Source organism: Orcinus orca, chromosome 3 (genome assembly GCF_937001465.1).
Source record: "Orcinus orca chromosome 3, mOrcOrc1.1, whole genome shotgun sequence".
NCBI lineage: Eukaryota > Metazoa > Chordata > Mammalia > Artiodactyla > Delphinidae > Orcinus > Orcinus orca.
In genome coordinates, this window is record NC_064561.1 from 29144583 (window position 1) to 29171512 (window position 26930).

General features: G+C 43.7%; 1 protein-coding gene across 2 annotated transcripts in view; it reads right to left on the minus strand.

The window, feature by feature from the left end:
* The window catches only part of DOCK2 (dedicator of cytokinesis 2), a 409352-nt gene that overhangs the window by 287719 nt on the left and 94703 nt on the right, over nucleotides 1-26930 (minus strand). For both annotated transcript variants that reach the window (XM_033432052.2, XM_033432051.2), the window contains exons 23-25: nucleotides 18547-18655; nucleotides 7317-7387; nucleotides 5431-5537 (exon numbers count right to left, since the gene is read on the minus strand). In XM_033432052.2, the coding sequence (XP_033287943.1) occupies nucleotides 5431-5537; nucleotides 7317-7387; nucleotides 18547-18655 (287 nt within the window). The remainder of the gene's footprint in view (nucleotides 1-5430; nucleotides 5538-7316; nucleotides 7388-18546; nucleotides 18656-26930) is intronic.

The window sequence follows — 26930 nt, forward strand, 5'->3', positions numbered from 1 at the left end:
AGTACCCAGCCTGATGTGGACATCCCAAGTCCCAGGCAGCCTGCTTATACCACTTCTCACTGCAGGAAAGCTGTGCTTTAAAAACCTGCAGTGACATAGCAACCACTGGCATCTAGAGTCCCATCTCCTGCCCAAGCAAAGGTCCCCGTACACAGCTGTCAGACAGTTGCCCAGTATTTGGAACAGGGGCAGAGAGTGAGGAAGGAAGAAAAAAATCTCTCAGGAGGAACAATGTGGCACTTTTTTCTAACATGGAGAAGGAAGCATTTTCAGTAAGAAAATAAACATATCTTCTCCTTTTTATTCATTATAAGAACAAAGCATGGTGTAGTGGAAAGAAGAGGAGTTTTGTTATTCAAAGGACTTGTGTTCCAAATCCAGCTCCACCACTGCTACCTATGGGTAGCAGAGACGATCATCAAATATGCCATGCATTTCCCTTCAGTTCCCAGATTCCCTTGCAACTAGGTTGGGAACATGTGATGGGGTCTGGCCAGTGGACTGCGGGTGGAATCTCTGGGTGTCACTTTCAGGCTGATGTAGTTGAAAGTGGTTGTACTTCGTTCCTCGCTCTCTTCCCTGCTGCAAAGAGGCCATGGGTACAAGCTGGCATAGCTTCACAAGGGACAAAAGGCGTCCGACCTTCCTGACCTTTATCAGACTTTGCACAAGAGAGAAGTAAACCTTTGTTAAACCACTGATATTTGGAGATTGATTTGTTACCCCAGAATCACATAGCCAAATACACTAATGCACTAATACATTGTAATATAACCCTTGGTCTCACTGGGATGAAAGTTACTTGACTCTCTAGGCCTTGGTTTTCCCATCTATAAGATGAGAATAATTATACCTATGTAATTGGGTTGTAAGAATTTACTCTATGTTTATGTCCTATATAGCAAATAATATATAGCTGGCATTTAATAAATGTCTCTTCCTTTAAGATGCAGTTGATGTCATTATTATTCCTGTGGTTATTACTGTTATACAGGGGATACAATAAATGTCTTTAAACAAGCAGCAACTGTGTCAGGCACTCTACTCGTTGTTTTACATGCATGATCTCATTTTTGTAGCTAAAGAAACCAAGCCTCAAAGAGGTTACTTGTTCAAAGGAACACAGAGCTAGTAAGTGATCAAGTCAGGATCAGAAACAGGGATTTCCTAAACCGAAAGTCCATACGCTAATGGCAACATTCCTACTCACATTTCTCAGATGTGGAACCCCGGAGGCTCAGAGATGTTACATAAGTTCACCAAGCAAAGCAATAACTGTTCGAACGAGAGGACTTTTCTCTATTCCAGACCAGTGTTGCAATGATGTGATGATTAGAGAAGATAATCCCCCGCTAGGGCACTGGACAGTGATGTCTGTGCCCCCTCCCACCACAGAGGCCTCGCCCATTGTGAACTGAGGTCCTAGCAGCTCCAGATACTGTGGGCAACAGATAAGAAGAGGGGGAAAGAAGGAAACTACACCTTGATAAAAGGAAAACTGGATGCTTTGTGTTCAGAGAATGGCTTCTCAACAAAGTTTCCAAAGAAAATCCCACTAGCTGAAAATAAACATGGAAAGGTTTCCAAATCTCTGTCAGATCTCTGTCCCTCTCTCTTTCTCTGTCTCCCTGTTGGCCCCTCTCTCTGTGTGTCTCTCTGTTTCTCTCTCTGTCTCTCTGTCTTCCCCCCGCCGCCCCCTGTTTGTTTTGGAAGTTGAGAAAAGTGAGCAGTGTGGATCCTAAAGCAGTTTACACTGAACCAGATGGCACATGCGATTAGCATCAGACTAAAAAGACACACTACTTAGAGATTAGGTTCTAAGCAGGGACAAATCTGTTCCAAAGGAACAGAAGGTTTGGTTTTCTCGCAGACTCCCCTCAAGAGCTTCCTCGGGGCGTACCTATTCATCCCTTCTCCCATCAGCACCATCAGGCAAGCCCGAGCTGGAGAAAACAGGAAATTCGTCTCCATAGATGTCCCAGTTCTCCTCCCGCTGAACCCGGAAGTCATGCACACAGGGCAAGCCACTCCCTGCGGGACCTTGACTGCTGGTGGCCCCTGACTCCCTCATACCCCAGGCTAACAAGTCACATTATGCCACTGAGTCTGCACAGAAACCCAATGAGACTCGTTCTGTGGTTGTTCCCACTTTACAGCCGAGGAAATTGAGACTTATAAGGATTAAGTACTTTACTCGGATCACAAGTCAAGTAAAAGTTGAGGCGAATGGAGGCTAACTGCCTCCATGAAAGAAGAAAGAATTAAAAAGTGTGTGTGTGTGTGTGTATGTTTTAAAAGAGCCCCAAGGAGCAAACCACCCTAGAGGATGTCTGTCAAGTGTCCCTAACTATGTAACTATCTTGAGGCCTGCAGCAAGGTAAACAATGAGGTGAGAAACCACAAACATCTCACCCTGACCTATTCTTCTGGGCTCACATCGCACAGGTCCTATGCAAAAACACTCTAGGGAAATGAAATAAAAATTGGAAAAACCATTCAAAGCAGGAATGAGACATGGATACAGACCAAGGCCTTTTTGTTCCTTAAGTCCTGTGCTTCTCAGACCCTGGAGAAAAACACACAGCTTTCAGGGAAACAAGGAAGCTTAGCTTAGGGTTACGTGCAACTATCAACTATGAAGGGATGCCCTTATTGCAAAGAACCTGAACGTTAGGACAGAAGTTGGGAAAATGAAAGGAGCAGCAGAAATAATAACCACAACACCAGTAATAACAGTGATCACTTAGTATGGGATATTATATTGCTCTGATAAGCACTTTAAACGTACTGTTGGTCTCATCAGCCCACACAACAATCTTCTAAGACAGACATTGCTATCATTTTTCCCATTTTACAGATGAGCTTACTGAAGATCAGAGAGGTTAAGTAAATTGCCCATGGTCACCCAGCTGAAAAGGGGCTAAACTAGGAATCCAACCCAAGAACCAGTGCCCTTAACCAGTAAACTTTCTCCCCCTTCTGCATAGGACCCTCCTGAAGAGAGGCCAATAGGATAGTCTGCCAACATTTCGGAAAGTGCTTAAAAGCCTTCTGGTTCCTCTGCTTGATGTCAGTACAAGTGTTCAAGGCTGTGAGTACAAGCTAATGTCACCGACAATACTCCAGGCAATTTGCACATCTGGCAGTTAGATAAGTGCAGACTTAAAGCAAACTGCGTCCCTGAGGCACAGGACAATTCACAGGGAGAACAACAGAAGGGATTTCATTATAACTCAGACTTGGCCAAGGAATCAAACTCCCCTTATTTCAGGGTATAAAGGAGACACTCACCCAAGAGCCCCAGACACCCAGTAAGTTCGTGTGTATGAACTCAGATTGTATTCACTTGGAACTTGAGGATTTAAGGAGAAGGCTGAGCTGAAGTTTCCCTTGGGGTGTTTTTTTAATTTGTTTTTTTAATTGAAGTATAGTTGATTTACAATGTTGTGTTAGTTTCAGATGTACAGCAAAGTGATTCCGTTTTATATATATATATATATATATACATATATACAGATATATACAGATATATATATGTGTGTGTGTGTATATATATTCTTTTTCAGATTCTTTTCCTCTTTTGGGTTACTTTTGTAAGAGGGTTCACTTAACAAATAAATAGTGGGAGAAGAGTTACCTTTAAGCTGTGCATAAGAGCATACTGCTTTCACACGTGAACCAAGGATGGATAGACTAATTATACATTGCAGCCTCTTTAAAATGGGTCCCCAAAGGGCTCTCTGTTCACCTACTTCTAGTCTCTGTACGTATGTAAAGGTAAGAATTTTGCATTTTCTTTGTAACTGTGTACAACACTGGGGCTGGCCTTCTGTCAATTAATATTAATCAGAGGGTTTTTACTGAATCTGAAACTCAAAGACGCAGCAGGACTGGCGAGCAGCAGCTGTCCAGCCTGCCCTGTGATTATGCTAACCCTCAGAGGCCACCATCAGCCCAGGAGATGTGACTCCAGTAAAGGAATCACTCCTACTCCTACCAGGCTGGAATTGACACCGCATGCCCAATCCAGGACCGCGCTAACACTCCATCTGGCCTCGATGCTGAGCCGGGCCCCTGACCGTGACTGCCGCTCTGAACAACGAAAGGGAGCCAAGCAGCCCTTGCCCTCTGCTGCCTGTGCAGCACCACATGCAGCAAGAGTCGGCCTTGCCACGCCCCTAGGATGGGACTCACTTCACTTCTACAGTGACACCACCTGAAATCCAGAAAGGGACTGCCAGGGCAGGAAGGGGCAGGCATATTTCAAAGTTTTCAGAGTGAGGGTAATTTATTCCGACATGGAAATCAGAAGGTGAGAACCGAGGAAGGCTCACTTAAAAAAACCCAGTAATACAAGGCATACAGTAAGACTTAACCAGGATTAGTTTCCAATCACCTTACACAAACCACCTTGCACAAACCAACCATGTATGTACTGCGTTAACCTGCTGTCACACATCTGTCTAAATGGTCAGGAAACTCCAGGCATGAATATGAAATCACAAGAATGCTTTTCTTCCCACGCCCTTCTCCTAGCTTTAGTTCCACGGAATGAGATTCAGACAGCAATTCTGGATGCACCATGTCAACCAGACATTAGGGGGGAAAGTCTTTACAGTGAAGTGGTTCCTGAATCTTTAATACATAAATATTCAAGCTTCACTCTGAATAAATCCCGGGTGGGAGATGACTGATCCTCTGCTTTCTAAGACTTCTTATTTCTTGCACAGTTTTCTTCTCACAGAGAGGAGTGATGTAGCAAATGGTGAATACTGACATCCAAGTCCTACCTGCTCATAGCTGGAGGTCGTGTGGCCATCCATCCCACTGATCCCAAAAACAGGGAACCCCAAGGCTCTTGACTGTGGGATGCTGGCTGGGGACTGGTGGTTACCAGAGATCAGTTTGGGTGAGCAGAAGCTCTGACCACAACCATTGCCCAAGTCCACTGTCATTTCCTGCTCTCCAGGAAATACCATTACGTGAAGAAAGGCAACGTCCAGAGCAATTGTATAACATGCTACTATGAGAGTAGTAATAAAAGACCAGGGGAGAATATATAGTTAATGTGTGTTTGCTTGCTTATATAGTGAGTGCCCCTGGAAGCAAACACAACAGGAGACTGAAGCCCCTGGTGCCTCTGTGAAGGGATCAGACCTTTACCTACTTCTCACGTAGAGCAAAAACCTCACAGCAAAATGACTCCAAATTTAGCCTCTCAGTAAACTTTCTCAGGAAAACAAACAGTTCAGCCTATGTTTTCCCTAAATTAGTTTAGATTCTGATATCTAAGTCGTCAGCTACTTTCTGCTTTTCCCCTTCATTCAGACCAAGGGAGTTGTTAGAGAAGAAACATTTCCTAACTGCGCAGCATGTAATGAGCACGTGGGGTTTCTGGCACCCCAACCGGCCAGGATGCTTTGCACTCACCTTGCTTTTTAAAGAGGTTGCTCTGGACTATCTCATTCATGGACTGGACTTTCTGCTTCTGGAGTTTCTCGGGAGGGATGCAGGTATAGAACTCATAGAGGAGTTGGCTAAGGGCAGGAAAAACCAGAGCACGCAGAGCTCGTTAAACCAATGTCTGCCACCTCCTGGCACTTACAGTCTGTCCATCCCCAGCCTGCCAGCTCTGCAGGGGCAGAAACAATGTACCTCTTGCTCCCTTCGCCCCCCACCTCCGTGCATGATAAGCCTTCAGTAAGTATGCATAGTTGGTCTTGGTGTTGAATACTGACAGTGTTCAAAGAGATGTGGAAATCTGAAAATAATATCAAGAAACCCAACCACTTACTGTGTGTATCAGGCACATGTTTTGCACTTGACATCCACTGTGCCATTTAAGCCTCACAATTCTATGACGTAGATCCAATGCTTATCTCAATTTTACAAGTGGGAAATCTAAGGTTTAAAAAGGTTAACTAACTTTCCCAAAGTTACACAGCTAGGGAGGGTCAAAGAAACAAGGGTTCAAAACCTTCTAATTTCATTGCCATGCCGTTTTATTCACTAATGTTTTATGCTTAGTAATGTTTTATGATAAATCTTAAGATCAAAAACGTCCTTAATTTTTTAAAAAACTCTGAAAAGTTGTGGGTTAGAACCAGTTTGGGATATGAAAAAGGAGATAGCTCTTTCCAAATACAGTGAAAATAAAAATACCACTGAAACGAAATTACAGCTCCTGTCAGCTTTCCAAAATCAGCTCATTGTGCTTATTCATTCTTTCAAATCCTTATTAAGCATCTACTTAATATGTGACAGGCAATGTGCAGGGCAGTGGGATACAATAGGAACAGACTTAGTCCCAATTGGCATGGAACTTACATTCTAATGGAGGTCAACGTACAACACAAAAGCAAGCAAATCAATACAAGGCCGTAGATGCGATGAAGGAAATGAACAGGGAGTTGTGTCAGAGAGTAACGGTGCAGGGGTTGAGGGAGGAACAGAATTTATTTACAATGTTCAGAGGTAGCTTCTCCAAGAAGATAACATTTAGCTTGAGACCAGAAGAATGAGAAGAAGCCAGAAGAAATCTTCGTATGAACAGTGGATAAACTGACGAGAGCTGAATAAAGTTTGGAATGCACTGAAAAGAATTGTGCCATGTTTATTTCTTAGTTTTGATAGCTATGCTGTAGTTATCTAAAATGTGAACATTAAGGGGAGCTGAGTGAAAAGTATGCAGGAACTCTCTATACACTATCTCTGAAGTGCTTTTCCAAATCTAAAAGTATTGCAATATAAAAAGTTTTTAAAATCTTCTATATGTTATCTTGGAACTTAAGTGAATTTAGGAAAAAGAGGAAAAGGGTGTATCTGGCTCAGATGCCCCTATTCTAAGAGCATAAGCACAGTAAAATAATGTGTTCCTCCCATGAGAGGAATGGGGTGAAGAAGGAGCGAGCGAAGGGGAGCCCATCTCATTATCCCATTAAGTGTCCATAGGTTGTTCTCCATTTGTAACTACAGGGCTTACAGGGCAAAGACTGGAACCCCAAAATAACCTTCAAGCCCAGGTGAAATGGAGACATTTACACCAAACATCAGTTTTTTAACCTACATGTTCGTATCCTGCATCACTGATATTGTCAAAGAAGGATGTTTACTTTATAGTTGGTTTTCACCAAATCTGACACAACCCAATGAAACTGTAAAAATCCCACACCAATATCCCTGCAGGGAGCTCTGACCATGTGTCCTCCCTGTCCCCGCACTGAGTGCCTGGCTGGAATTACCCACAAGAGCTCTCCTCTCCTTCTGAATCCCTGGCTTGACAACAGAGCCCAGGAAAGTACACACCATAAGCTCACCTGAGTAACTTTGCATCAAAGACGGTTTCCACATCATAGAGGACAGATGGGATGTATTTCAAAGCTGCCACCTAGGTAGAAAGTGAAATAAACATGAGCAGTGCCCACGGCCAACAACTCTGCCTGGTGGTGAGAATACTTTGCAACATAACACAGATCAAGGGAAAATGATCCTGAATCCTGGGCACTGCTACAGTGATTCAGACTCTGCATGTAGATTGAAACACCAGGTGTACTTCTTTCAAAAGTTTCTTCTGTCTTCAAGGGAGCAGAAATGTAGAGTAGAGCAATCAAAAACTTTGAGGTTATACACACTTACAGTCAAATCCTGGGTCTACTCCTTAGTGGCCAGGTGACTTTGGACAAAACACTTACCCTCTCTGATGTCTCAATTTCCTTATCCATAAGATAGAGGAAATAATGTCTATTTTGCAGGATTATACAGATTCAAAATAATATAAATGTGGCATCCAGCAGAGAGCCAGACATATTTGCGTGCTCAATAAAGGGTAACTTCTATCTTTATTGGAAGATGGTAAGCTTGAATTGTTTTGTTGGTGGCAAGGATGACATGGACTGAGTTATTTCTATTTTCTCTCCCTGGCCAATTTGTGAACAATCGTCAGCGTGTTTTGGTCCACTAGCTGGATTAGGAAAACTGGGCATTGTGGTGGATTGTTTCTGTCCTCTGTGCAAGATAACTGATACATCCATAGGCGGGAAAAAGACCCAGGCCCTTGCAAACCAGCACCATTTGCTAAACAGCAGAGTAGACTGTAATTTCCACAGGAGGAGTTGTAAGTCACATAGTTGGAAAATAATGTTTAAAAATCTGGTAGATGTATTCATTTTATATTTTCTTCTTATTTTTCTGTATATTCTAAGTGTTTTATAGTCAACAAGTATCATCCTTTTACAAACAGACCAAAATTAAAATAGAGAAAATTCTTTTTTTTAAGAAAATCTTATCCTAGCCATATACAGTTGCACTTCTTAGTTAACATAAATAACAATTATGACTATCCTCTGAGAGTGTTCAGTGGAGCAGACACCATGCTGTTAGATTATTTTGTTAAACCTTATTTCAGCCTACAAGGGATACACTATTTTCATAGATCAGGAACCACTAGGGCATCAAGATTCAATAACTAACTAGGTCACAAAGTTAGCAAGTGGCAGAGCCAGGATTCAAAATCAGGCAGGCCACTTACAGAGCCACTCCTTGCAACCCTCAGATAGCACTGTTTTTCTCCATGCCCCCACGCTTTTTTTTCTTGTTAGTTATGATTTTTACAAGTCAGTATTATATGTTTGATATTAAAAAATTCACACAAGTATTAGGGTGAAAATTGTCCCTGAAGTCCCACATCTCCATCTCAGCCCCAATCCCTACTCCTCAGAAGGGATCACTGTCAATATTGTGGTGAGTCCCAACTGTTTTCTGTGCATGAACAAGGATGTGTTTGTGCGTGTGTGCATGCATGTGCACGTGCACATGTATGTGTGTGATTATACAGTTCAGTAACTTGCTTTTTGCAGGTAACCATGTTATCACCAGTATTTTTGCACACCACTTCATAGAGTGCACTCTTCATTTCTAATCACTGCACAACAATGCTCACGTGGGTACACCAAGTCCTCCTTACTGACGGACTCCATGCTATCTTTAGTTTTTCTTTATTATAAAATAAGTGATAAGAAAATATTAAAATATGCATCTGTGTATCTGTGAGAACCCCTGTGTGATGGATGGGCTGCTTGAAGAGAAATTAGTGTGTAAAATGTATGTACACATATGCAAATGTACATACAAATGTATACACATATACGTTTTAGGAGATAATGTCATATTAACTTAGAAGCAGTAATCAATTTCCTTCTACTCCTTTCCCTATAACCTTGCTAACACTAGTATACAAATCTGTCTCATTTTGTCAATCTGATACATAATTTGCAGCTGCAATCTGTGAATTTTTGGATCTAGTCCAGGTGGGCACCTTTTCTATACTTATTGAAAAACTGTATTTACTATATATAGCTTGTTTATATTCTTTCCCCATTTTTCTTTTGGGTGATTTCTTATTGGTGTGGAATTCTTTATATATCATCAATATTAAGCCCTTTGCACAGCTACATGTAAAAGAACGAAATTAGAACACTCCCTAACACCATACACAAAAATAAACTCAAAATGGATTAAAGTCCTAAATGTAAGACCAGACACTATCAAACTCTTAGAGGAACACATAGGCAGAACACTCTATGACATAAATCACAGCAAGATCCTTTTTGACCCACCTCCTAGAGAAATGGAATTAAAAATAAACAAATGGGACCTAATGAAGCTTAAAAGCTTTTGCACAGCAAAGGAAAACATAAACAAGACGAAAAGACAACCCTCAGAAGAAAATATTTGCAAATGAAGAAATTGACAAAGGATTAATCTCCAAAATTTACAAGCAGCTCATGCAGCTCAATATCAAAAAAACAAACAACCCAATCCAAAAATGGGCAGAAGACCTAAATAGACATTTCTCCAAAGAAGATATACAGATTGCCAACAAACACATGAAAGGATGCTCAACATCACTAATCATTAGAGAAATGTAAATCAAAACTACAATGAGGTATCACCTCACACTTGTCAGAATGGCCATCATCAAAAAATCTTCCAAAAAAAAAAGAAAAGGTTCTGAAGAACCTAGGGGCAGGAAAGGAATAAAGACGCAGACGTAGAGAATGGACTTGAGGACACGGGGAGGGGGAAGGGTAATCTGGGACGAAGTGAGAGAGTGGCATGGACATACATACACTACCAAATGTAAAACAGATAGCTAGTGGGAAGCAGCCGCATAGCACAGGGAGATCAGCTAGGTGCTGCTCTGTGACCACATAGAGGGGTGGGATAGGCAGGGTGGGAGGGAGACACAAGAGGGTGGAGATATGGGGATATATGTATATGTATATAGCTGATTCACTTTGTTATAAAATAGAAACTAACACACCATTGTAAAGCAATTAAACTCCAATAAAGATGTTTAAAAAAAAATTAACCCCTTTGCAGTAACACATTTTGCAAGAATTTTCTCTTGCTTGTCCTATAGTTTGATTGTTGCTTGTCTTTTAGCTTCGTTTATCGTATCTTTCATTGCACAGTAGGATTTTAATTTGTATGTTGTCAGATGTGTCAGACCTTTTCTTTACATTATTGGATTTTGTGTCCAGAGATTTATTCTTTATTTTTTCAAATCAAGATGGCAAGAGATAACAAGATTCCAAAGTGAATGTTTCTAAAACTAGGGTCTATTGGGACACCCTTTTCCCATAGGATGATGTTAGGTATTCTGTGGCGGGAAGGTGCGGGGGTAAGGAATTGCCATCAAATAATTAGAGGAAAGTCTGATTTAAGCAAAGATAAACCAGTAAGGTGTTTCTGGAGGGGGTTTCTTGGCAGAACTTTTCAGAATTTTAATATGCTAAGATGCATTATGACATTCTCCCAGGCAATTATAGTATACAGTACATTTCAGCCTAGCTGGTCAGGCCATCTGTATCAGGAAACATCAAGATATGGCAAAAGCAGATGCCTGCAGGGCTGGGAAAGCAGCAGAAAGAGTGAAATGAGAAGAGCACAGGCCAGTGGGAAGTGAGGAGGTATGTGGAACCCACACTCTGTCTAAAGAATGAGTCATTCTTGTTCACTTGTTTTAACACTGTGCTAGCCAAATCAAACACACCTGCAGGCTGCACTTCTACCGTGGGCTGCCAGCGTATAACCCCTACATCCTAAAGAGACATCTGAGGCACACGCCCTGATAAAAGCCCATCTAAGCATTCTAGCAAACTGCTCCTTCCTTCACTCTTAGGCTGAGAAACATAGAGCTCTGGGCCCACAGGCACCTGGGGCGGGGGTGTGGGGGGGGATCCCTGCGCTCCACCCAGCACTTGCATGCTCCGAGGCCCATTTCTTCACCCCCTGAGCCTCAGCATCTTCATGTGGGGCAGAGAGGAATGATGCAAAATAAAGTATATCTTGCAGCTATTGTAATGCCCAGCATGCAGCAGGCCCCCAAAAGTGCGTGTGCTGGATCTCTCCTTATCTCATCTCTCTGACACCAGGCCTCATTACCCAGCACCCGGACAAAGTATAACATGGACTCATCATAATTAAGACCAAAGTGAGGGAACAAAAACAGAAATGAAATTCTCGGCGAGTTGGGGAAAGCCAGGACTTCAGTGTCTGCAGCAAGTTGCTGGCTTTCAAGGGCTGCATGTCATTCCAGGGCTTCAGAGTGATACTGTAGAGCACTAATCACCAGGTGTCCACATGGACACTCACACTTAAATGCTTCAGCTATTAGTAAGGAGGAGCTGGGCACAGCTGGGACAAGGGCTGCTTCAGAAGGAGCCAATCTTCCCAGCCTCCCAGCCCTGGGCTGGCAATAAAGTAAAACTGAGGGGTTGTCATGCTGAGACTCAAAGGGTGTTATCACCTCGACAGGTGTATTAAACTTCCATTTGGTCCAGGGGGCCTCACAGAGAAATGGCAGGCCTGTGGTTTTCTTTTCCAAAGGGGACAGGAAGTTTGCCAAGTCTGTTGTCACAGCCAGCACTGGCCTCAGGAGGCCTGTCCACAGTCCTCACCTTCACACAGCCCTGACACACCTGAGTGGAGTGACAGCAGGTGGGTTCAAGCAGGCACTACCACCAAGCACTCCCAGGAGGCAGAAGAGCTCAGCCATAAGACCTGCTGGAGACCTCCATTCATTGCAAGTTTCTAAGGTCTGGGACTAGAAACAGCTTGGCTTTCTAGACCTGTTGGCCTCCTGCGAACTGCGCTGCTCTACTGTTGTTATTATCTTTACTCTCATTAATATTACTATTGCACATAAACTTATATTCCTGTGTTATTACTTTCATCCCATAGTGTATATCCCTATATCACATATAATATTTAATAAAAACAAACAGATGTTTTTATGTAGGTGTGTATGTGCATATATATACACATATACCTGTGTATATATTAGGATTAAAATATATTAATCAAAATAGCAAACCATTATCGGAAACTTTATACATGCATGATCTCATTTTATTTTTACAACTGCTCTATGAATAGACACTGTCATCCCACTTTACCAGTGAGGAAAATGATAGCAAGGAGAGGTAAAAATAACTTGCCAGAAGCCACATAGCTAATAAGCCACATACACAGCAAAGATATGTACCTGATTCTGTCCAACTGGCTTCGGACCAGTACGCTCTGCTACTGCCTACCCTGCTTTAGGAAAAGTTTCCATCCTGGTAAGTGCAGAGGTTTTAATACAGGAGACAAGGCTGAAGTGGGGGAGGAGGTAGATAAAGAAACATCTCCCGTTTAGGAGAATGGCTTTTGAAAGAAGGTACAGTTTTTCTGATATGCCTTAAGTTAAGAATCCTCTTCACCACATACATGAAGGTTGCAAGAATGGCCACCAGGACAACATTTTCCAGCTCAGTAATTAGTTTATAATGGGGCACCGAGTGAATTTCCTAGATGAATCATCAATTCCAAGCCCCTCTGCCAGAAGCCAGGTACCGGCCACAAGAAGAGAGCCAGCCCCAAATCAAGGAATCGTGATTTTACTGTGGCCCTAAGAGAAGTCGCAGGAAAACACTTGAAATGATTGCTATCCAGATGGACTTCACCAGAGCTGATAATCCTGGGCTGCTAGCACACAACAGATGTTTAAAAATAGCAACAAAAACCAAAACCACACAGTTGCACTCCCTCAAGCTCAACAGGGATTTGTCTTCTACGTGTTTCCAGGGTTCCTTATCTCCCCCCGCCCTCTCTTTTTCATTCTAACCAAGACTGCACAGTGTTGGTGCCAGCAGACACAGACTTCTGGGCAAAAGAACACATCCTGCAATGGTGCAAGGTTATATGAGAACACTAGACATCTTCCTCATTCAAGAGCTCTGACGATATTCCCATCCCATCAATTTTCAACCCTTTTATTTTAGCCAAGTAATGGACAGTCAAGGTCCATGGAAACTGGACAAACAGTGTTACAGGGATTCACCACAGGTGACCAGAAGCAGCAGCTTCCTTATAGATGCTAAGCTGTCCCTGAGGAAAATACATCCACTCTCCCCAGACATTCACCCTTGCCACTGGTCTTTCAGTGAAAGCGAAGGGAAGAGGGACCAATAGGTTCTGGGATATGAATGTCTCTGTGCTTTCTGTAACCCAACAGTGTGCTGGCCCCTGAGTCTTGGCATGAGGCAGGAGAATGCAGTGTTTAAAATGGCTGGCTGAAGAGGCCAAGTTCAACTCTAGGTGGGTCCCTTTTACGTGAGTGTCCTTGGGGAAGTTAACTCTCTATGCTCCAGTTTCCTCATCAGGAGAATGAAGGGAATAAAGTCACCTACTTTATAGGGTTGATGTGACGATTAAATGAAAAATAAGAGCTACCAATGGGACTGCAGCACCTCATTGGAACAGAATTTCATCCTACCCTCCATAAATCCAACATTCCCAAGTACTGCCCTTAAGTATGGGGTAGGTGGTTACGAAGGGGACAGTAAAGAATCATTTAACAACTTGAGACGAAACCCCGGCTCTGGCTGTTAAATATGAGTCTCCCCTCTCCTACCTCTGGGGGCAGCCTGTAGGCCACTTCTCCAGAAGGAACCACCTTCTTCCCTTACTTCGGACATGTTGGTGTTTTACAAAACTTAACAATGGAAAGAGAGGAAAGGAAGAGGCCTCCTTAATTAGCCTGACTTCATCACTGCAGACCAGACATCTGCCCATCTGTACTGTTGTTTACGTTGCTCATTGCTTAGCCACCTAGCATTTTGCCTGAAGACTCAGCTCTTTAATGAAACCATACTTTCAAACTCTGGGCTTACACAGCCTGGATTCAAGTCCCAGACCTGCCACTTCTCAGCTGTGGTTAAGTTACTCAATCTCTGTAAGCCTCCACTTCCTCAACTGTAAAGTAGAGATAAGAAGAGTATTTGCCTAATAAGGTGGTGGTTATAAAAATCAAATAAGCTAACAGTATATGTAAAGGTTTTAGCTCAGCATGTGACACATAATAAATGCTAAAACATAAAATAGTGCAAACTAATATTCATTCTTTCATTCACTCAGCCAAAAGATATTCAAGTACCCACTATGTGACAGCCACTGTTTCAGATACTGGAGACCTAAAAGGCAGAGCCCCCTGCACTCCTGGACACTCTAGTGGCTATATTAGCAATCATGTGTGGCGATCATAGTGGCCAAGGGAGCATATCATACAATTATGAGTTGCTTATTTATTTCCACTCATACCATCAACTTGGAGAATTATAAAGAATCATGACCTAAAGGAGAATGGGTCTAATGGGTCTGCACAACGTCACCAAATGGCCATTACTCACACTTGAGCTACATCCAATTCACAACTGTCTGGTGTTGACTGTCTCATTCTGCCATCAGTTTTATCAACAATATTCACAGGGCTGGCACACATGGGGACTTCTGAGCATACAGCCCATTCTTGAAAACACGTGGAAACCCCTGGCCATACCCATTCGTTGTGGCTTAGAGAAGAATATTAACTTTGGAGTTAGAAGAGCTGGGTGGATTGAAATCATAGCTCCACCACTATGAATAGGTATAATTTAGGATGAATTATTTAACCTTATGAGCCTTCTGTGGACACTGAAGACAGCGATTCCTTGCAGACCTTTGGTAGGACTAAAAACACTGCATGTGAAAGGTCAGCTTCATGCCTGACACACGGTAAGTACTCAATCAGTGGAACGTGTTTTTAATGCTCCCTCTACCCTCTTTGGATGGCTAGCTTTAAATTCTCCATAGCTTTGGGTGAGCTACTGCCATGCCAGCTCTGAACAATAAGGAAAACCACAGAAAGCAATTCACAAAAGCCAGATGAAACTCAGACATTGAGAAATAACTTGCTTGGGCCCCAAAACTCACAATAGGCAAAGCTGAGATTGAACCAGATAGGCTTTACTCTGAACTGAGGCAGGCATGAATTAGGGTTTCCACCTAAGTCACTACCCAGCTGGAAGTAGAAAGTCTGGACTAGAATGTCAATCATGGGCATTCTTACTCCGTGCTCTCACCCAAAACTTATGGCAGACATTACTAATAGATCACAGCACTCTTTCCTACTGTACCCCCATGCAGGCTCAGAATCAAGACTACAGTCATGTTGTACTATTTCACTGGTGAAACTTTCCCTTCCTTTTTTATTTTTCATAGAGTCAGTTCTTGTGAGTTTATCCTCCTTGAAATTTATATCTGTTTCTTGATCTAACAGAATAACTGGATGACCTAACACTGTTCGACTTCATGTGACAGGGTTAGAAACAAAAATATTCCCTTCCAGATTCCACTATAGGAAAATGCCCTCAAGGCTTCTGTTTTACGATGAGGTAAAGGAGGGAGAGATATAAATGACTAAAAATTATTTAAATGGAACTATGTAACAGGCTTTACACACCATGCTTTACATGCATTACTTTATTTAATCCTCTCAATAATCCTCTAAATTAGACTTCCCATTTTATAAAAGGATAAACGAGGCCCAGGAAACTGAAGTGATTTGCCCAGTGTTACCTGCCCAAGGGGGCATGCCCCATTTCCCACCCAGATCTCTCTGGCTCGAAATCCAAAGCTCTTTCTCCTGTAGCAAATGTCAAAGTCTGCAGAAGATCTCTTGTGTGGGGTTTGCTAACATCAAATGGCCCTGACTCCTTTCCCCTCATCGGCCCATTCCTGGCATCCTAAAACAGCATTCAGTTTTTTTCAAATGGTATTGCTCTCTGTATTTGAATATGACTTTACATTCTTCTTTGACAACTTTTCAACAACCATAGGAATAGATGGAAAGCATCACTGATTTTATATAACTCCTAGAAGCTAAATTTGACCCTTAAAGTAAATTTAAAAAGAGGCAAAGTCCCTTTCCATGACTTCAGGGTAGAAATCCATAAGGAGAAATCAGCATAACCTGGAAAACAAGACATTTCTAACACAGTTACCCAGACAATAAGAACCTGGGTTCTTACTGACTCATGCCAAAGCCATAATAATCCTATTGGCTCTCTGCATTTGCATAGCATTTTATAATTGGCTCTTTTGCAGACAATGTTCATCTGATCCAAACAGTTAAGTTCTAGAGATGAGGAAACAGAGACACTGAGAAGTTAAATCCAGGGTAAAATCATATTGCTGATCAAGAAGAACATTCTGTTGACCCAGGTCTCCTCAGGACCAGAAATTCTCCTGGCTCATCTTTTTGCTTCCTTGCTTCCTTCTTTTTTTCCTCCTTTCTTTCCCTACCTTCTTGTTCCCTCTGCCCTTTATTCCTTCCCCCCAAATACCTGTAGTTCATCACAGGGAAAGAGGTGCTGAAATTGGAAAGGGTGGCTCTAGGATGGCTTATCCCCTTGTCTTTCTCAAGGTCATGCGGTCTCTCTCCTGGCACCTCTGCTTCTCTGGGGCATCTACTCCGATTTCCTCCCCACCAACTGGCTTCCTCTGTTTGTCCATCGTTTCTGCTCCCTCACACTTCAGCTTCCTTAGAGCCTATTTCAGACCTGATGCAATGCCACAGCCCCTCATTGCAACCGGGCATCCTCAGCTGTCACCGGATATCCTAACACTCACTGTGTGGTCTCTCACTGGAAATCAGCTGCTTCCAGTGTGATATCAGTGTGAAGAGGTGTGGAAATCACTCTGCCTCGGGGGTGATAGGCTCTGGCTCTTGTCATATTTCTTCATGCTGCCCCCTGCTCCCGTTACTCCCTTTGCTTTGAAATGATGAGGGTTTGAGGAATAGAGGGAAGACTTAAAAAAAAAAAAAAAAGACTAGCAAGAGGGAAGAGAAGGTGAAAACTGTAAGACTGCAGCCCCAACTCATTTCAGAGAAAACCACCATATCCCCAGTAGGTGCTAAATGTGGAGTATAAAGAACAGCGTAATGGAGCGGCTCAGAGCATGGTTTTAGAGCCAGGCAGAAAGAGATCTGGATCCCAGCTACACCCCTTAGTGCATAGGAGCCTTTCAATTTCCTTATCTATAAAACAGAGATGTGAACACCTATTCCGAGGGTTATTCATTCAACAGATATTTATCAAGCATCAACTATGTATTAGGACTGTTCTAGGTGCTGAGGATACAACCATGAACGAGACAAAGCTCCCCTCTAAGGAAGCCGTTAGCAGAGGGATTCCCAAACTTTGCTTCATACTAAAATCAAGTTGGGAGATTTTTAGACTCCCTTTTCCCTAGTCACACTCCATACTAATTAAATTAGAATGTTTGCTGGGGTAGTCAGTCATCAGAATTTATTCAAGATCCTCAAGGGACTTTAATATGCAAAGTTTGGAATCCATCATGTTAGCAGCCAACACTCCCCAGAGAGACTTCTGCCTTTGCCTCCTCACCTGCATTCTGGCTGGACTAGTACCTCATTCGTTCTAACCAGAGGCTGGGCAGCCCCAGGCATAGCTAAGCTAGTGAGTATTTAAATTAGCAATTAAAAAGAAAACTCTGATCAAAAGAAGAGGAGGTACTCTGCATTAACCCACTGGTTTAAATCAATGTGTCTGGGTTTTCTTCTTCCTAACTCATGAGGCAGCTCTTCCCGAATACTTGTGAATAAATGCTGTGAAAGTCAGGAAGTCTCCCTGAAACAGCCCCTTCACTCAGCCTCTTGGCTGCTAAACTCATTCTCAAACATAGGGTTAGACCTCAAGGTTTCTCAAAGATTTACAGAGTTTGTAGGTCATGGACCACTAAATTACAGGACCCATTTTCTCCAAAGTATCTCTTGTTTATTGAGAACATTCTCACCCCAAAATGGGAGCTCAGTTTATGGTGTGGAGAATAAAAAGTGGACAATTTAAGAGACTGACAACTTAACTTCTCTCACCACTAGAAGTGGATCGGGTTTGACCTCCTTCCTTCCAGGGAGCAAAAGCTTCAGAGTTATTTAAGAAGAGGCACCACTACCTTCATGGGAAACGAACAATAAATATGCCATCTCCTGCTCCGAGGAGCCCTTGGTGTTCACGATCCTTACACCACAGGGCCAGCCCAGGCCTTCAGTTAACACATGGCTGCTATTCAAGCAAAAGTAGACGTTATCTCACTACGCTGTTATCTATCAGATGACCAAGGGAAAAGACAGAATTGTTTTCTTTTGTAGTGTAAACCAACCTGCAAAAGGATGGTTGTTTTATATTGACTTTTCATCAAGTTGTTGATGGATTCAAAGAGGCGTCTCATGGATTCTTCAAACTCCATCTGTTCCTTGCCTTCGTAAAGCCTGAAAGAAGACACATCTGAGTCATTTCTCAAGCCAACAGGCAACACCTTTGAAAGTGTGTGCCAGCCACAAACTTCATTTGACATTGAGAAGAGACAGGGGTGGAGATAGGGACTTAGGGGGAGGGCGCTTGATTCAGCAGTCGCTGCTTGCCTATGCCACTCAGGGGAAACCCAGGTCCCCAGAACAGGTACCACCCAACTGACTCGGCATAATAAACCGCCCCCTCCTGCCTATTTTTTTCTTTTTCCCCTTGCGGTACGCGGGCCTCTCCTGGCCGCAGCCTCTCCCGTTGTGGAGCACAGGCTGTGGACGCGCAGGCTCAGCGGCCATGGCTCACGGGCCTAGCTGCTCCGCGGCATGTGGGATCCTCCCGGACTGGGGCACAAACCCGTGTCCCCTGCATCGGCAGGCAGACTCCCAACCACTGCGCCACCAGGGAAGCCCCCTCCTGCCTTTTTTTAAACCCTGAAGGACCTCAAAGGAATGAAACTCATCCAAGCTGAGGGGACCTTAATAATTTCATCCTTCTGCAAGAATCAGAGGGAGACTGTGGTCATCAGACTTTCAAAGTATCTTGAAAGTATTAAGGAGAAATATTTTCAAATACACTTCCCCTTAGCCACTGCCCGCTTTTCGGATGAATACAGTTGTGTCTGTTCCACATCAGGGGCCATCATTTTCCCTGTCCTCTTATTTCAGGAGTGTACTTGATACCCAATTTAAAATTTTTTGCCTCTGATTATAAAGGCCCTACATTGATATTGTAAAAAGAAAAAAAATGCATTACTTATGAAGTGAGACTCCTCATTAATCCTACCATAAAATTAGCAACCGTTAAGGATATCCTTGCAGAGATTTTCAAGGCCTGTCTAATATATACATGTGACTTTTTATAGAAACCATCCCCTTGCATAAAATCAGTCTCCAGGCCCCTGAGTCTCAGTGCCCTCGTGGCCCAGCCTTGGAGTGTCGTTCACCCCAAGGCCTCTCCAAACAAGCTTTTATTGCCAACGGGTGAAAATTCTGCAGCCTAATCTTTGGCATTCTGGGTGAAACACAGAGAAGGGTGCTTCTGTCTCCCATTCAGATAGAGGGTCTCCTGTCACAGCCCTACACAGCCAGACACCACTGAGCTGCCAGCTGCCATGAAGGTGCTTTCCCCAGATAAAACGCCGACACACTTAAGGGGTTTATTTGCTCCATCAATCACCGGTCGAGCGGTCCATCACGGCCACCTCAGCGCTGTCTCCACTCAATCCCCCACCCATGCTCTCGCCCCTCTTTTCTTCCTGCTTCTCTCCTACCTCTTTTCTCTGTCTTTAAGTGTGCGTCTCTCCGTTCTTCTCCTGAGTATCACTCACTTTGTCTCAGTCTCTAGGTGTCCCTCTGCCATTCTCTCTCTCTCTGACTTCATCTCTCTTTCTTCTGTCTCAGTCACTCTCTGTGTCTCCTTCTCTTCTTTTTTCCTAGGTGGCCCCTTCCTAAAGCCTCCTGAAGTAAGAAGCTTAAGGGGAAGTCAATGCCAGATGTTTCAATCCACTACAGGGATCCGGAAATTGCTGCTGACTTTCTGGGTATCTACTTCAAGGTCATAGAGACAAGGCTGTGAGAGGTGCCAGGAGTCCTAAGGCTTCTCTCCTTCTCTGTCCCCACCTGTCCCATTCCTCCTTCTCTTCTTCCCTTCTCCCCTCTCCTACACCACTCAGTCCTGAACACAGAGATGTTCTGCCATAGACGATGTGTTTTAGAGTCAGCCTGGGTTCCAATCTCCACTCTGCCCAGTACTAACTGAAGACCTTATAAATAACAGCAAACATCACAGAGGATCACTCTGCCCCAGGCACGGTCTGTATTATTAACTCACATACCCTCATCACCACACCATGGTAAGGGGCCCCATCCTTATCACCATTTTATAGGTTGGTGACTTAAGCCCAAGGACTCCGCGCCAGTAAGTGCTGGAGCCAGAATTCAAACCTGGCCATCGGCTCCTAAGCCTCCCTCTCAATCATTTCACAGACCACTGTGCTCAATGCTTTACCACCTCTCTTAATTCCTGTAAGCCTCAGTTTCTCACCTGCAAATGCAGGCTGTCACAGCACTGTGTCCAGGAATTATGAGGAGCCCAGCTCACATGTGACGTGCTTGGCACACACTGGGCCCTGGTAAATGCTAGCCATTGTCTTGTTGTTGTTAATTGTTGGAGTATTACACCGATAAAGACATAAAAAACTCTCAACAGGTTGAGACTTGCCCAAATCCCATCCAAGTGGAAAAGATGAGACCAGGTCTGGCAGGGAGGAAGGGAGGGTCTGAATTCAAAGTGGTGATGCTTTCCCTGTGAGATGGTGCTGTGAGCTTTTCTCTGTGCTCAAAGCTAAGCTAATGGACGGTCCATCCCCCAAGGCTTTTGCCTTGAAATCCCTTGCTCTTTCCTCTAGCCACAGCCGCCTGAAAACATCTAATAAGCGACATCGTAATTCCTGTTCCTGGTCTATGGTGTCTCCCTCCCACATTTAACAGCCAGACGTGGCTGCCCATGGTGAGCTCATCATTACTTACATCATTATTTACCATGTACGGACTTTCTCTGTAAGGCATACTTATTTGTATATTTGTGGCCGTATGTGTGTGTGGCTTGCGCGGTGGGCGGAGGGGATCCCACCAGGTCCTCTTCTTGGGAACCACTGGTACTGCCAACAAAAATGGTCTCCAGCAGCTTTCTCCTGCTGGTGACCCTAGCGCCCCCCACCCCCAGCCCACCTCCCATAACTGAATAGTCCCATGGCAGCTCCCTCCCTGGAATTCATCATTCTTAACAGAGAAACACAGAAGTGGGCTTTGTTGGGAGTCATCTTAAGGCAGTGCTCCAGGAGGAAAGTTCATGAACTCCTGCTGAAGAGATCTTTGAGGCTACCCTGGTTCCTTACATCCCTGAGTCTGGTTATTTAACTCTTCTTGGATTTTATAAGCTGCACAAATATCCCTCCAATAAACTCCCTTTTTTTTTTTTGCGTAGACTAGCCCTGGTTGGATTCGTTGAAAACTTCTGTCCAGTCAGAGCTCTGCAGGGTGAGACGGGCTTGTTCCTGCAGCTCCCTGGGGTTCTAAACCAAGAGCTGCTGGGGACGCCAGTGAGCACTGGGTCCATGCTTCCTATTGTACAGATGAAGAGACTGAGGGCCTGAGTGCGGAGGTGACTCAGCTTCATTACCATCTTTTAAAGGTTATTTGACCGAGGTAGGAAGGAAAAGAGACTTTTAGGCGGTAAAATCAAGTCGAGGCTTTCCACTCAAATTAAACTTGGGAAACTGAATTTAATTTCTACCAGCAAGACATGTGATTCGCTCTAGGTCACAGACTGCACCAGTGGCATAGCTAGACCCAGAACTCAGCATTCTTCTCCTTCTATGCTCTGAGAACCTAACAGCACAGCACACGTGACACAGATCTTATGAAGCCAAGACTGGGGTACCTGCCTCCCTGGGAGTCCAAGCTGCTCCCTGCTATTCATGTCACAAGTTAAGTACCTTAACACCACACTCTAGTCAAGGGAAGGAAATACATTCTATACCTGCTGAAGTTTTATAGAGGGTAAAAACAATTCTGTTGGGGAAATGGCTTGCGTTTTACAGTTGACTACATCATTAAGCAAAATCGTTGCAGTCTTATCAATTGTGTGTGTGTGTGTGTGTGTGTGTGTGTGTGTGAATTTTTAAGCCTGGGCTTTTATTTGCTGGGAATGGGAAGAACAGTTGAAGAAAATGACTACAGTTGGGAAGAAGAAAGGAAGCAAAAAACTATTTAGTGTAAAGAGCTTTGCTATCTAGCTAGACTCCTCCATAGACTGGCTGTTTGGCCTCAGACAAATTACATCTCCGAATCTTACCTTCCTTGTGGATAAAACAGAGATATAATGCTCATTCGAAGGGTTATTTTAAGGTGAAAAAAATGAGATCGTACATCTCAAGTGCTTAGTACTATGGCTGGCACTTAATAAGTGTTAAGTAAATATCAGTAATTCTTGTTGTTGATTCCTAAGCACAGAAGTGATCATACTGGCAAACTCTCTGATCTGAGTGTACGTAAATAAAAGGAATATTTCTTAGAAGGAGTGACTAAGGAAAAAAAATACATAAAGCCTTTAGATTATGTGGAAGAAATAAACTGATGGTGGTGGGGGTGGGTGAGGGGGGCATTCAGCACCATGGGACCTCCCCTGAGAAGCATAAGGAGGAAAGAAAAATAATGTCTTGTCTATCTGCAAGGCTTTAAATGTGGCCTTGAAGTCAAGGGCACAGCAGATGTGGTTTCAAGGTCCCTCTTTAACACTTGTTCTCTGTATATAGCTTCAGGAGGGAAAGATTTTTTCTGGCTTCAGAGCACCTAGAAACCAGCTGATTCCGCCAGGGGACGAATTATTGAAGGGCCCAAAGGCCCTGACCACAAGAAAAACTGGAACACCCTGCGAGGCGCTGTTCTGGGGCATGCAAGCCCAACCACGGCAGGCACTCAGCTCCCAGGGCTGGGATAAATACAGCAGTGCTCGGCTGGCATGTGATTCATTAAGGAGACGCTGTGCACAGCTGCGCACTCACTAAATGCAAATGGGGCCCCACATGGAGTGTACAATGCCTTGCACCACCTTCTCTGTGCAGGTACATAAAGCCTCAGCCGAAGACGGAGACGCCCACCTCAGGCCAGCAGCGCAGGGAAGCAGAATCGCACCAAGGCAACCTCGGGCTGCAGAAAGCCAGGAGGAAGATTCACCTTAGAATCCAGGGTGGAGTGTTTCCTGAGTACCGGCCTCTTTACATTTCTATGCCTCATACCTCGGCGACGTCCAGCTCCCCTGAGCCACATTCCCAGGCATCCTCCTGATTGCCTACCCACCTCTTGGAGGCAACATAGACATTTAAGTGAGACTGTGTCGCTTTCCAAACCCTGCTGTGACACTTGTCAGTTGGGTGATCTTGGCTAAGTTTCTTCAGCTCTAGAAGGCTCAGTTTTCTCACTAGTAAAATGGTCCTAGCCCCACACAGTTGTCCTACATTAAAATAGTGCATGTAAAGCGATTAGCACAGTGCCTGGTGCAGAGTTAACACTCAATAACCATTAGCTATTGTTATATGGTAGCACTGGTTTCTTCTGGATCCGCTCCTTTCGGCTTTCTAAAGTCTTAGGAGGAAGAAGTCAGCCACTTCATAAACACAACTGCCATTTATAGAGCACCCACTGTGTGCCAGGCACTGCAGTGGAGGGAGACGGGAGCAGGACCCAGTCCCCAGCCCCAAGAAGTCAGGAGGCAAACCCACAGGTAAATCATATATTGCCGGGTAGCGAGAAAAGCTGAACAATAAAAGTTTAATATTATTGCTGAGTGATTCCTAAGGTTCAGGCACTGTGCTCAGTTCCTCGCACGGATTAGCTCATTTGATAGAGGCTCTTATTATCTACGTCTTACATATGAGAAAAGAAAAAAAATTAAAGAGGCGTGAACAAGGGGAATGGCAGCTGAGAGGAAGGAGCAGGGGCCCCGCTGACACTGACCTCAGTGAGCCACCTACCTGAAGGCCCCTCTCAGCCCTCAGCACCTCGCCCCCCTCCCATGCCACCACCACAGCCTGTCCCCCACCTCCCTCCTTCCTCCCAGAAGTCCTGGAAAGGCCCCCAGGATTAGACCTGGGCCTGGCTTGCCTCTGTCTCCCTTACCTGGTCACATCTTTTGCCTCAATTTGCTCTTGGCAAGACACACACCTGACTCATTTCACAAGTGCCTGGGAGCAAGACCAGATTCACTGGAAGCTTTTAAAAATGAAAATTCTATTTTAAATGTCTCCATGATCTTACACGGAACTGAGCAAAATTACTTAAATAATGAGATCTCACCACACCACTTTGTTACCTTGCCATACAAGTCAAGATACTTTTGTGTGCCCAGCGATGCCAGGACATGAGGAATACTGTAGAAGGGAGGCCACTTACCCAGTGCATTTCCTTAGATGAATGATATGCACTGCACACAGCATTTAATGCAGACTGTCACAATGACTGAGGCTTCCCTGTTAGAATACTTCATTCTTTATCATCACCACTTACTTGCCTGTCTTCTCCACTGGAGGCTAAGCTCCGTGCAGGCAGAAATCAAGGCTATTTTGTCATAATATCCCCACGTCTAGCAAGAGGCATGGAACAACAAAAGTGAGTTTTAAGCAAATGCATCAACAAATGATAAATTATTAAATGAATGAACTTCAGCACCTTCAATGTGGATGTACAGAAATGTCTTAGGAATCCACAGAACTCACAGAAGTTCAGCTAATGCTAACGGTACCTAAACAACATCGTGAGGATGCTATTAATAGTCATCTTCAGCTCTGCCACCTTTAGTTTTTATCATAACTTTTACCACTAAGACGACTAATACTGTTAACAGCTGCTACTTATTAAGCATTTACTATATGCACCAGGCACTATGCTAACCCCACAAGTTCACCCAGCTAGTAAATGGCACAGTCAGGATTTGAGCCGAAGAGTTGTCTGGCTGCAAATTTCACTCCTTCAACCACTAAACAATACTGCCTCCTGGAACAGAGCAAAGTAAAAGCAGATCCCTGGGACCGGAACAAGTCAGGTGGACAGGAAAGCATCATTTGCCCCTGGGATGATATCCTGCAACTGTGTAGGGAAGTGAGATGGCTAGCTCTCACCTTTTTTTGTTCAGGCTCTAAATCCACGGTTACTTGGCTGGTATTCCTACCCCTGAGCCAATAATTCGCTCTATTACAGGAGGTGTAAATTAGTGACTTTACAAAGAGAACCATTAAGCCATTCATGGTTTCAGAAGAGTAATTACTCTGGAAAATTCACAGCAGTCTAAGACCAGAACCTACCTACCTCTCTATTACCTCTCTGTCTCTGTCTCTCTGTGTGTCTCTCTGTGTCTCTTTCTATCTCTTGTCTCTGTCTCTCTCTCTCCACATCCCTACCATATGGGATAAAGAATAACTGTAGGCAAACCAGGAGCTGAGTCTGTCTGAAAATCATCCTTGCATTTATCGTTCCTGCTTATAGAAAGAAACCCTTCAGTGCACTCAGCAGGCACATTTAAATCAAAGCAACAGGGCTGGAAAGGGATTATGAAAGAGAGGGTCCCCTCTCTGGTTCCGCTCTTCCCCACGTGGTCATCATCACCATCGCCACCCCCTCTCCCACCACCAAGGTCTATGCTATGGACCTGAAATGAATCAGAAATTGCAGAGTAAGACATGGAATTTTGGTGCAATGAGCCTGGAGTGAGCTGCCCAGCTCAACAGCGGCCAGAGAAAATTTCATTTGAAGGGTAACAAAGTTGAAATGTAAGGAGTTATTCTCAGAAGAGAAAGAGTAAAGTTGTACCCTATTAGAAAGGAACTATATAAGAAAGGGCTAGGATAGCTACAAAGTTGCCAGTGTGAATTGGCAAGCAGCTCTGGTGGCCAGAGAGTATTTCATGAAGACTTGATTGAATTGAATACTACCAGCAGTCCACAGGCAGGGCTCAGACCAGTTCCTGGTGCCAATCCTTTTGTCATTGACAAAATTATTTTTACTTGAGCTGCTACTTCTCCAGAATCTGACATTTGAGGTGGATTGCCCCTTAGGGCAAACTGCAAAGAAGTTTCACTAAACAGTCTTCTTCCTGTAAATCACCCCAGGGAAGAAAGATTTGTAGATGAGAGGGAAAAAAAGGCAAACTCAAAGTGTGGGGTATCCTGTTTTGAATAATGTCTAGAATGAATGCACAAAAATTAATGCAATCACTGAAGAAAAACTGCCTCAGGTAGAAGTGTAAACAGCTTAAATTAAAAAAAAAAATAGAAGTTAACAATATGGACAAAATGAAAGAAAAACAATCCATCTAAAACATTCACTTTACTTTTAAAATATGGCAACCCTGTACAATAAATTAATAGTAAGTAGGTAATGAAATGCAGGCAAAAGCTAAGTTATGAATAGAGTGTGATGTATGCCCTGTGCCATCCTTCATTCTACCGAGAGGAGCTGCAACCTTTATGTAATTTGGCAGGAAGAACTAAGTTGCCTAAGTCTGCACTTAGGTAAATTTCTCCATTAGCATGAAAAATGGTATTCAGGGTCTTTTCCCTCAATATAATTAGAAATTGAGTGTTCCCAAAACAATGTTCCTAAGGATAGAAACACACACACACACACACACACACACACACACACACACACACACACACTTCCACAGTTTCAAGACATATAGAGA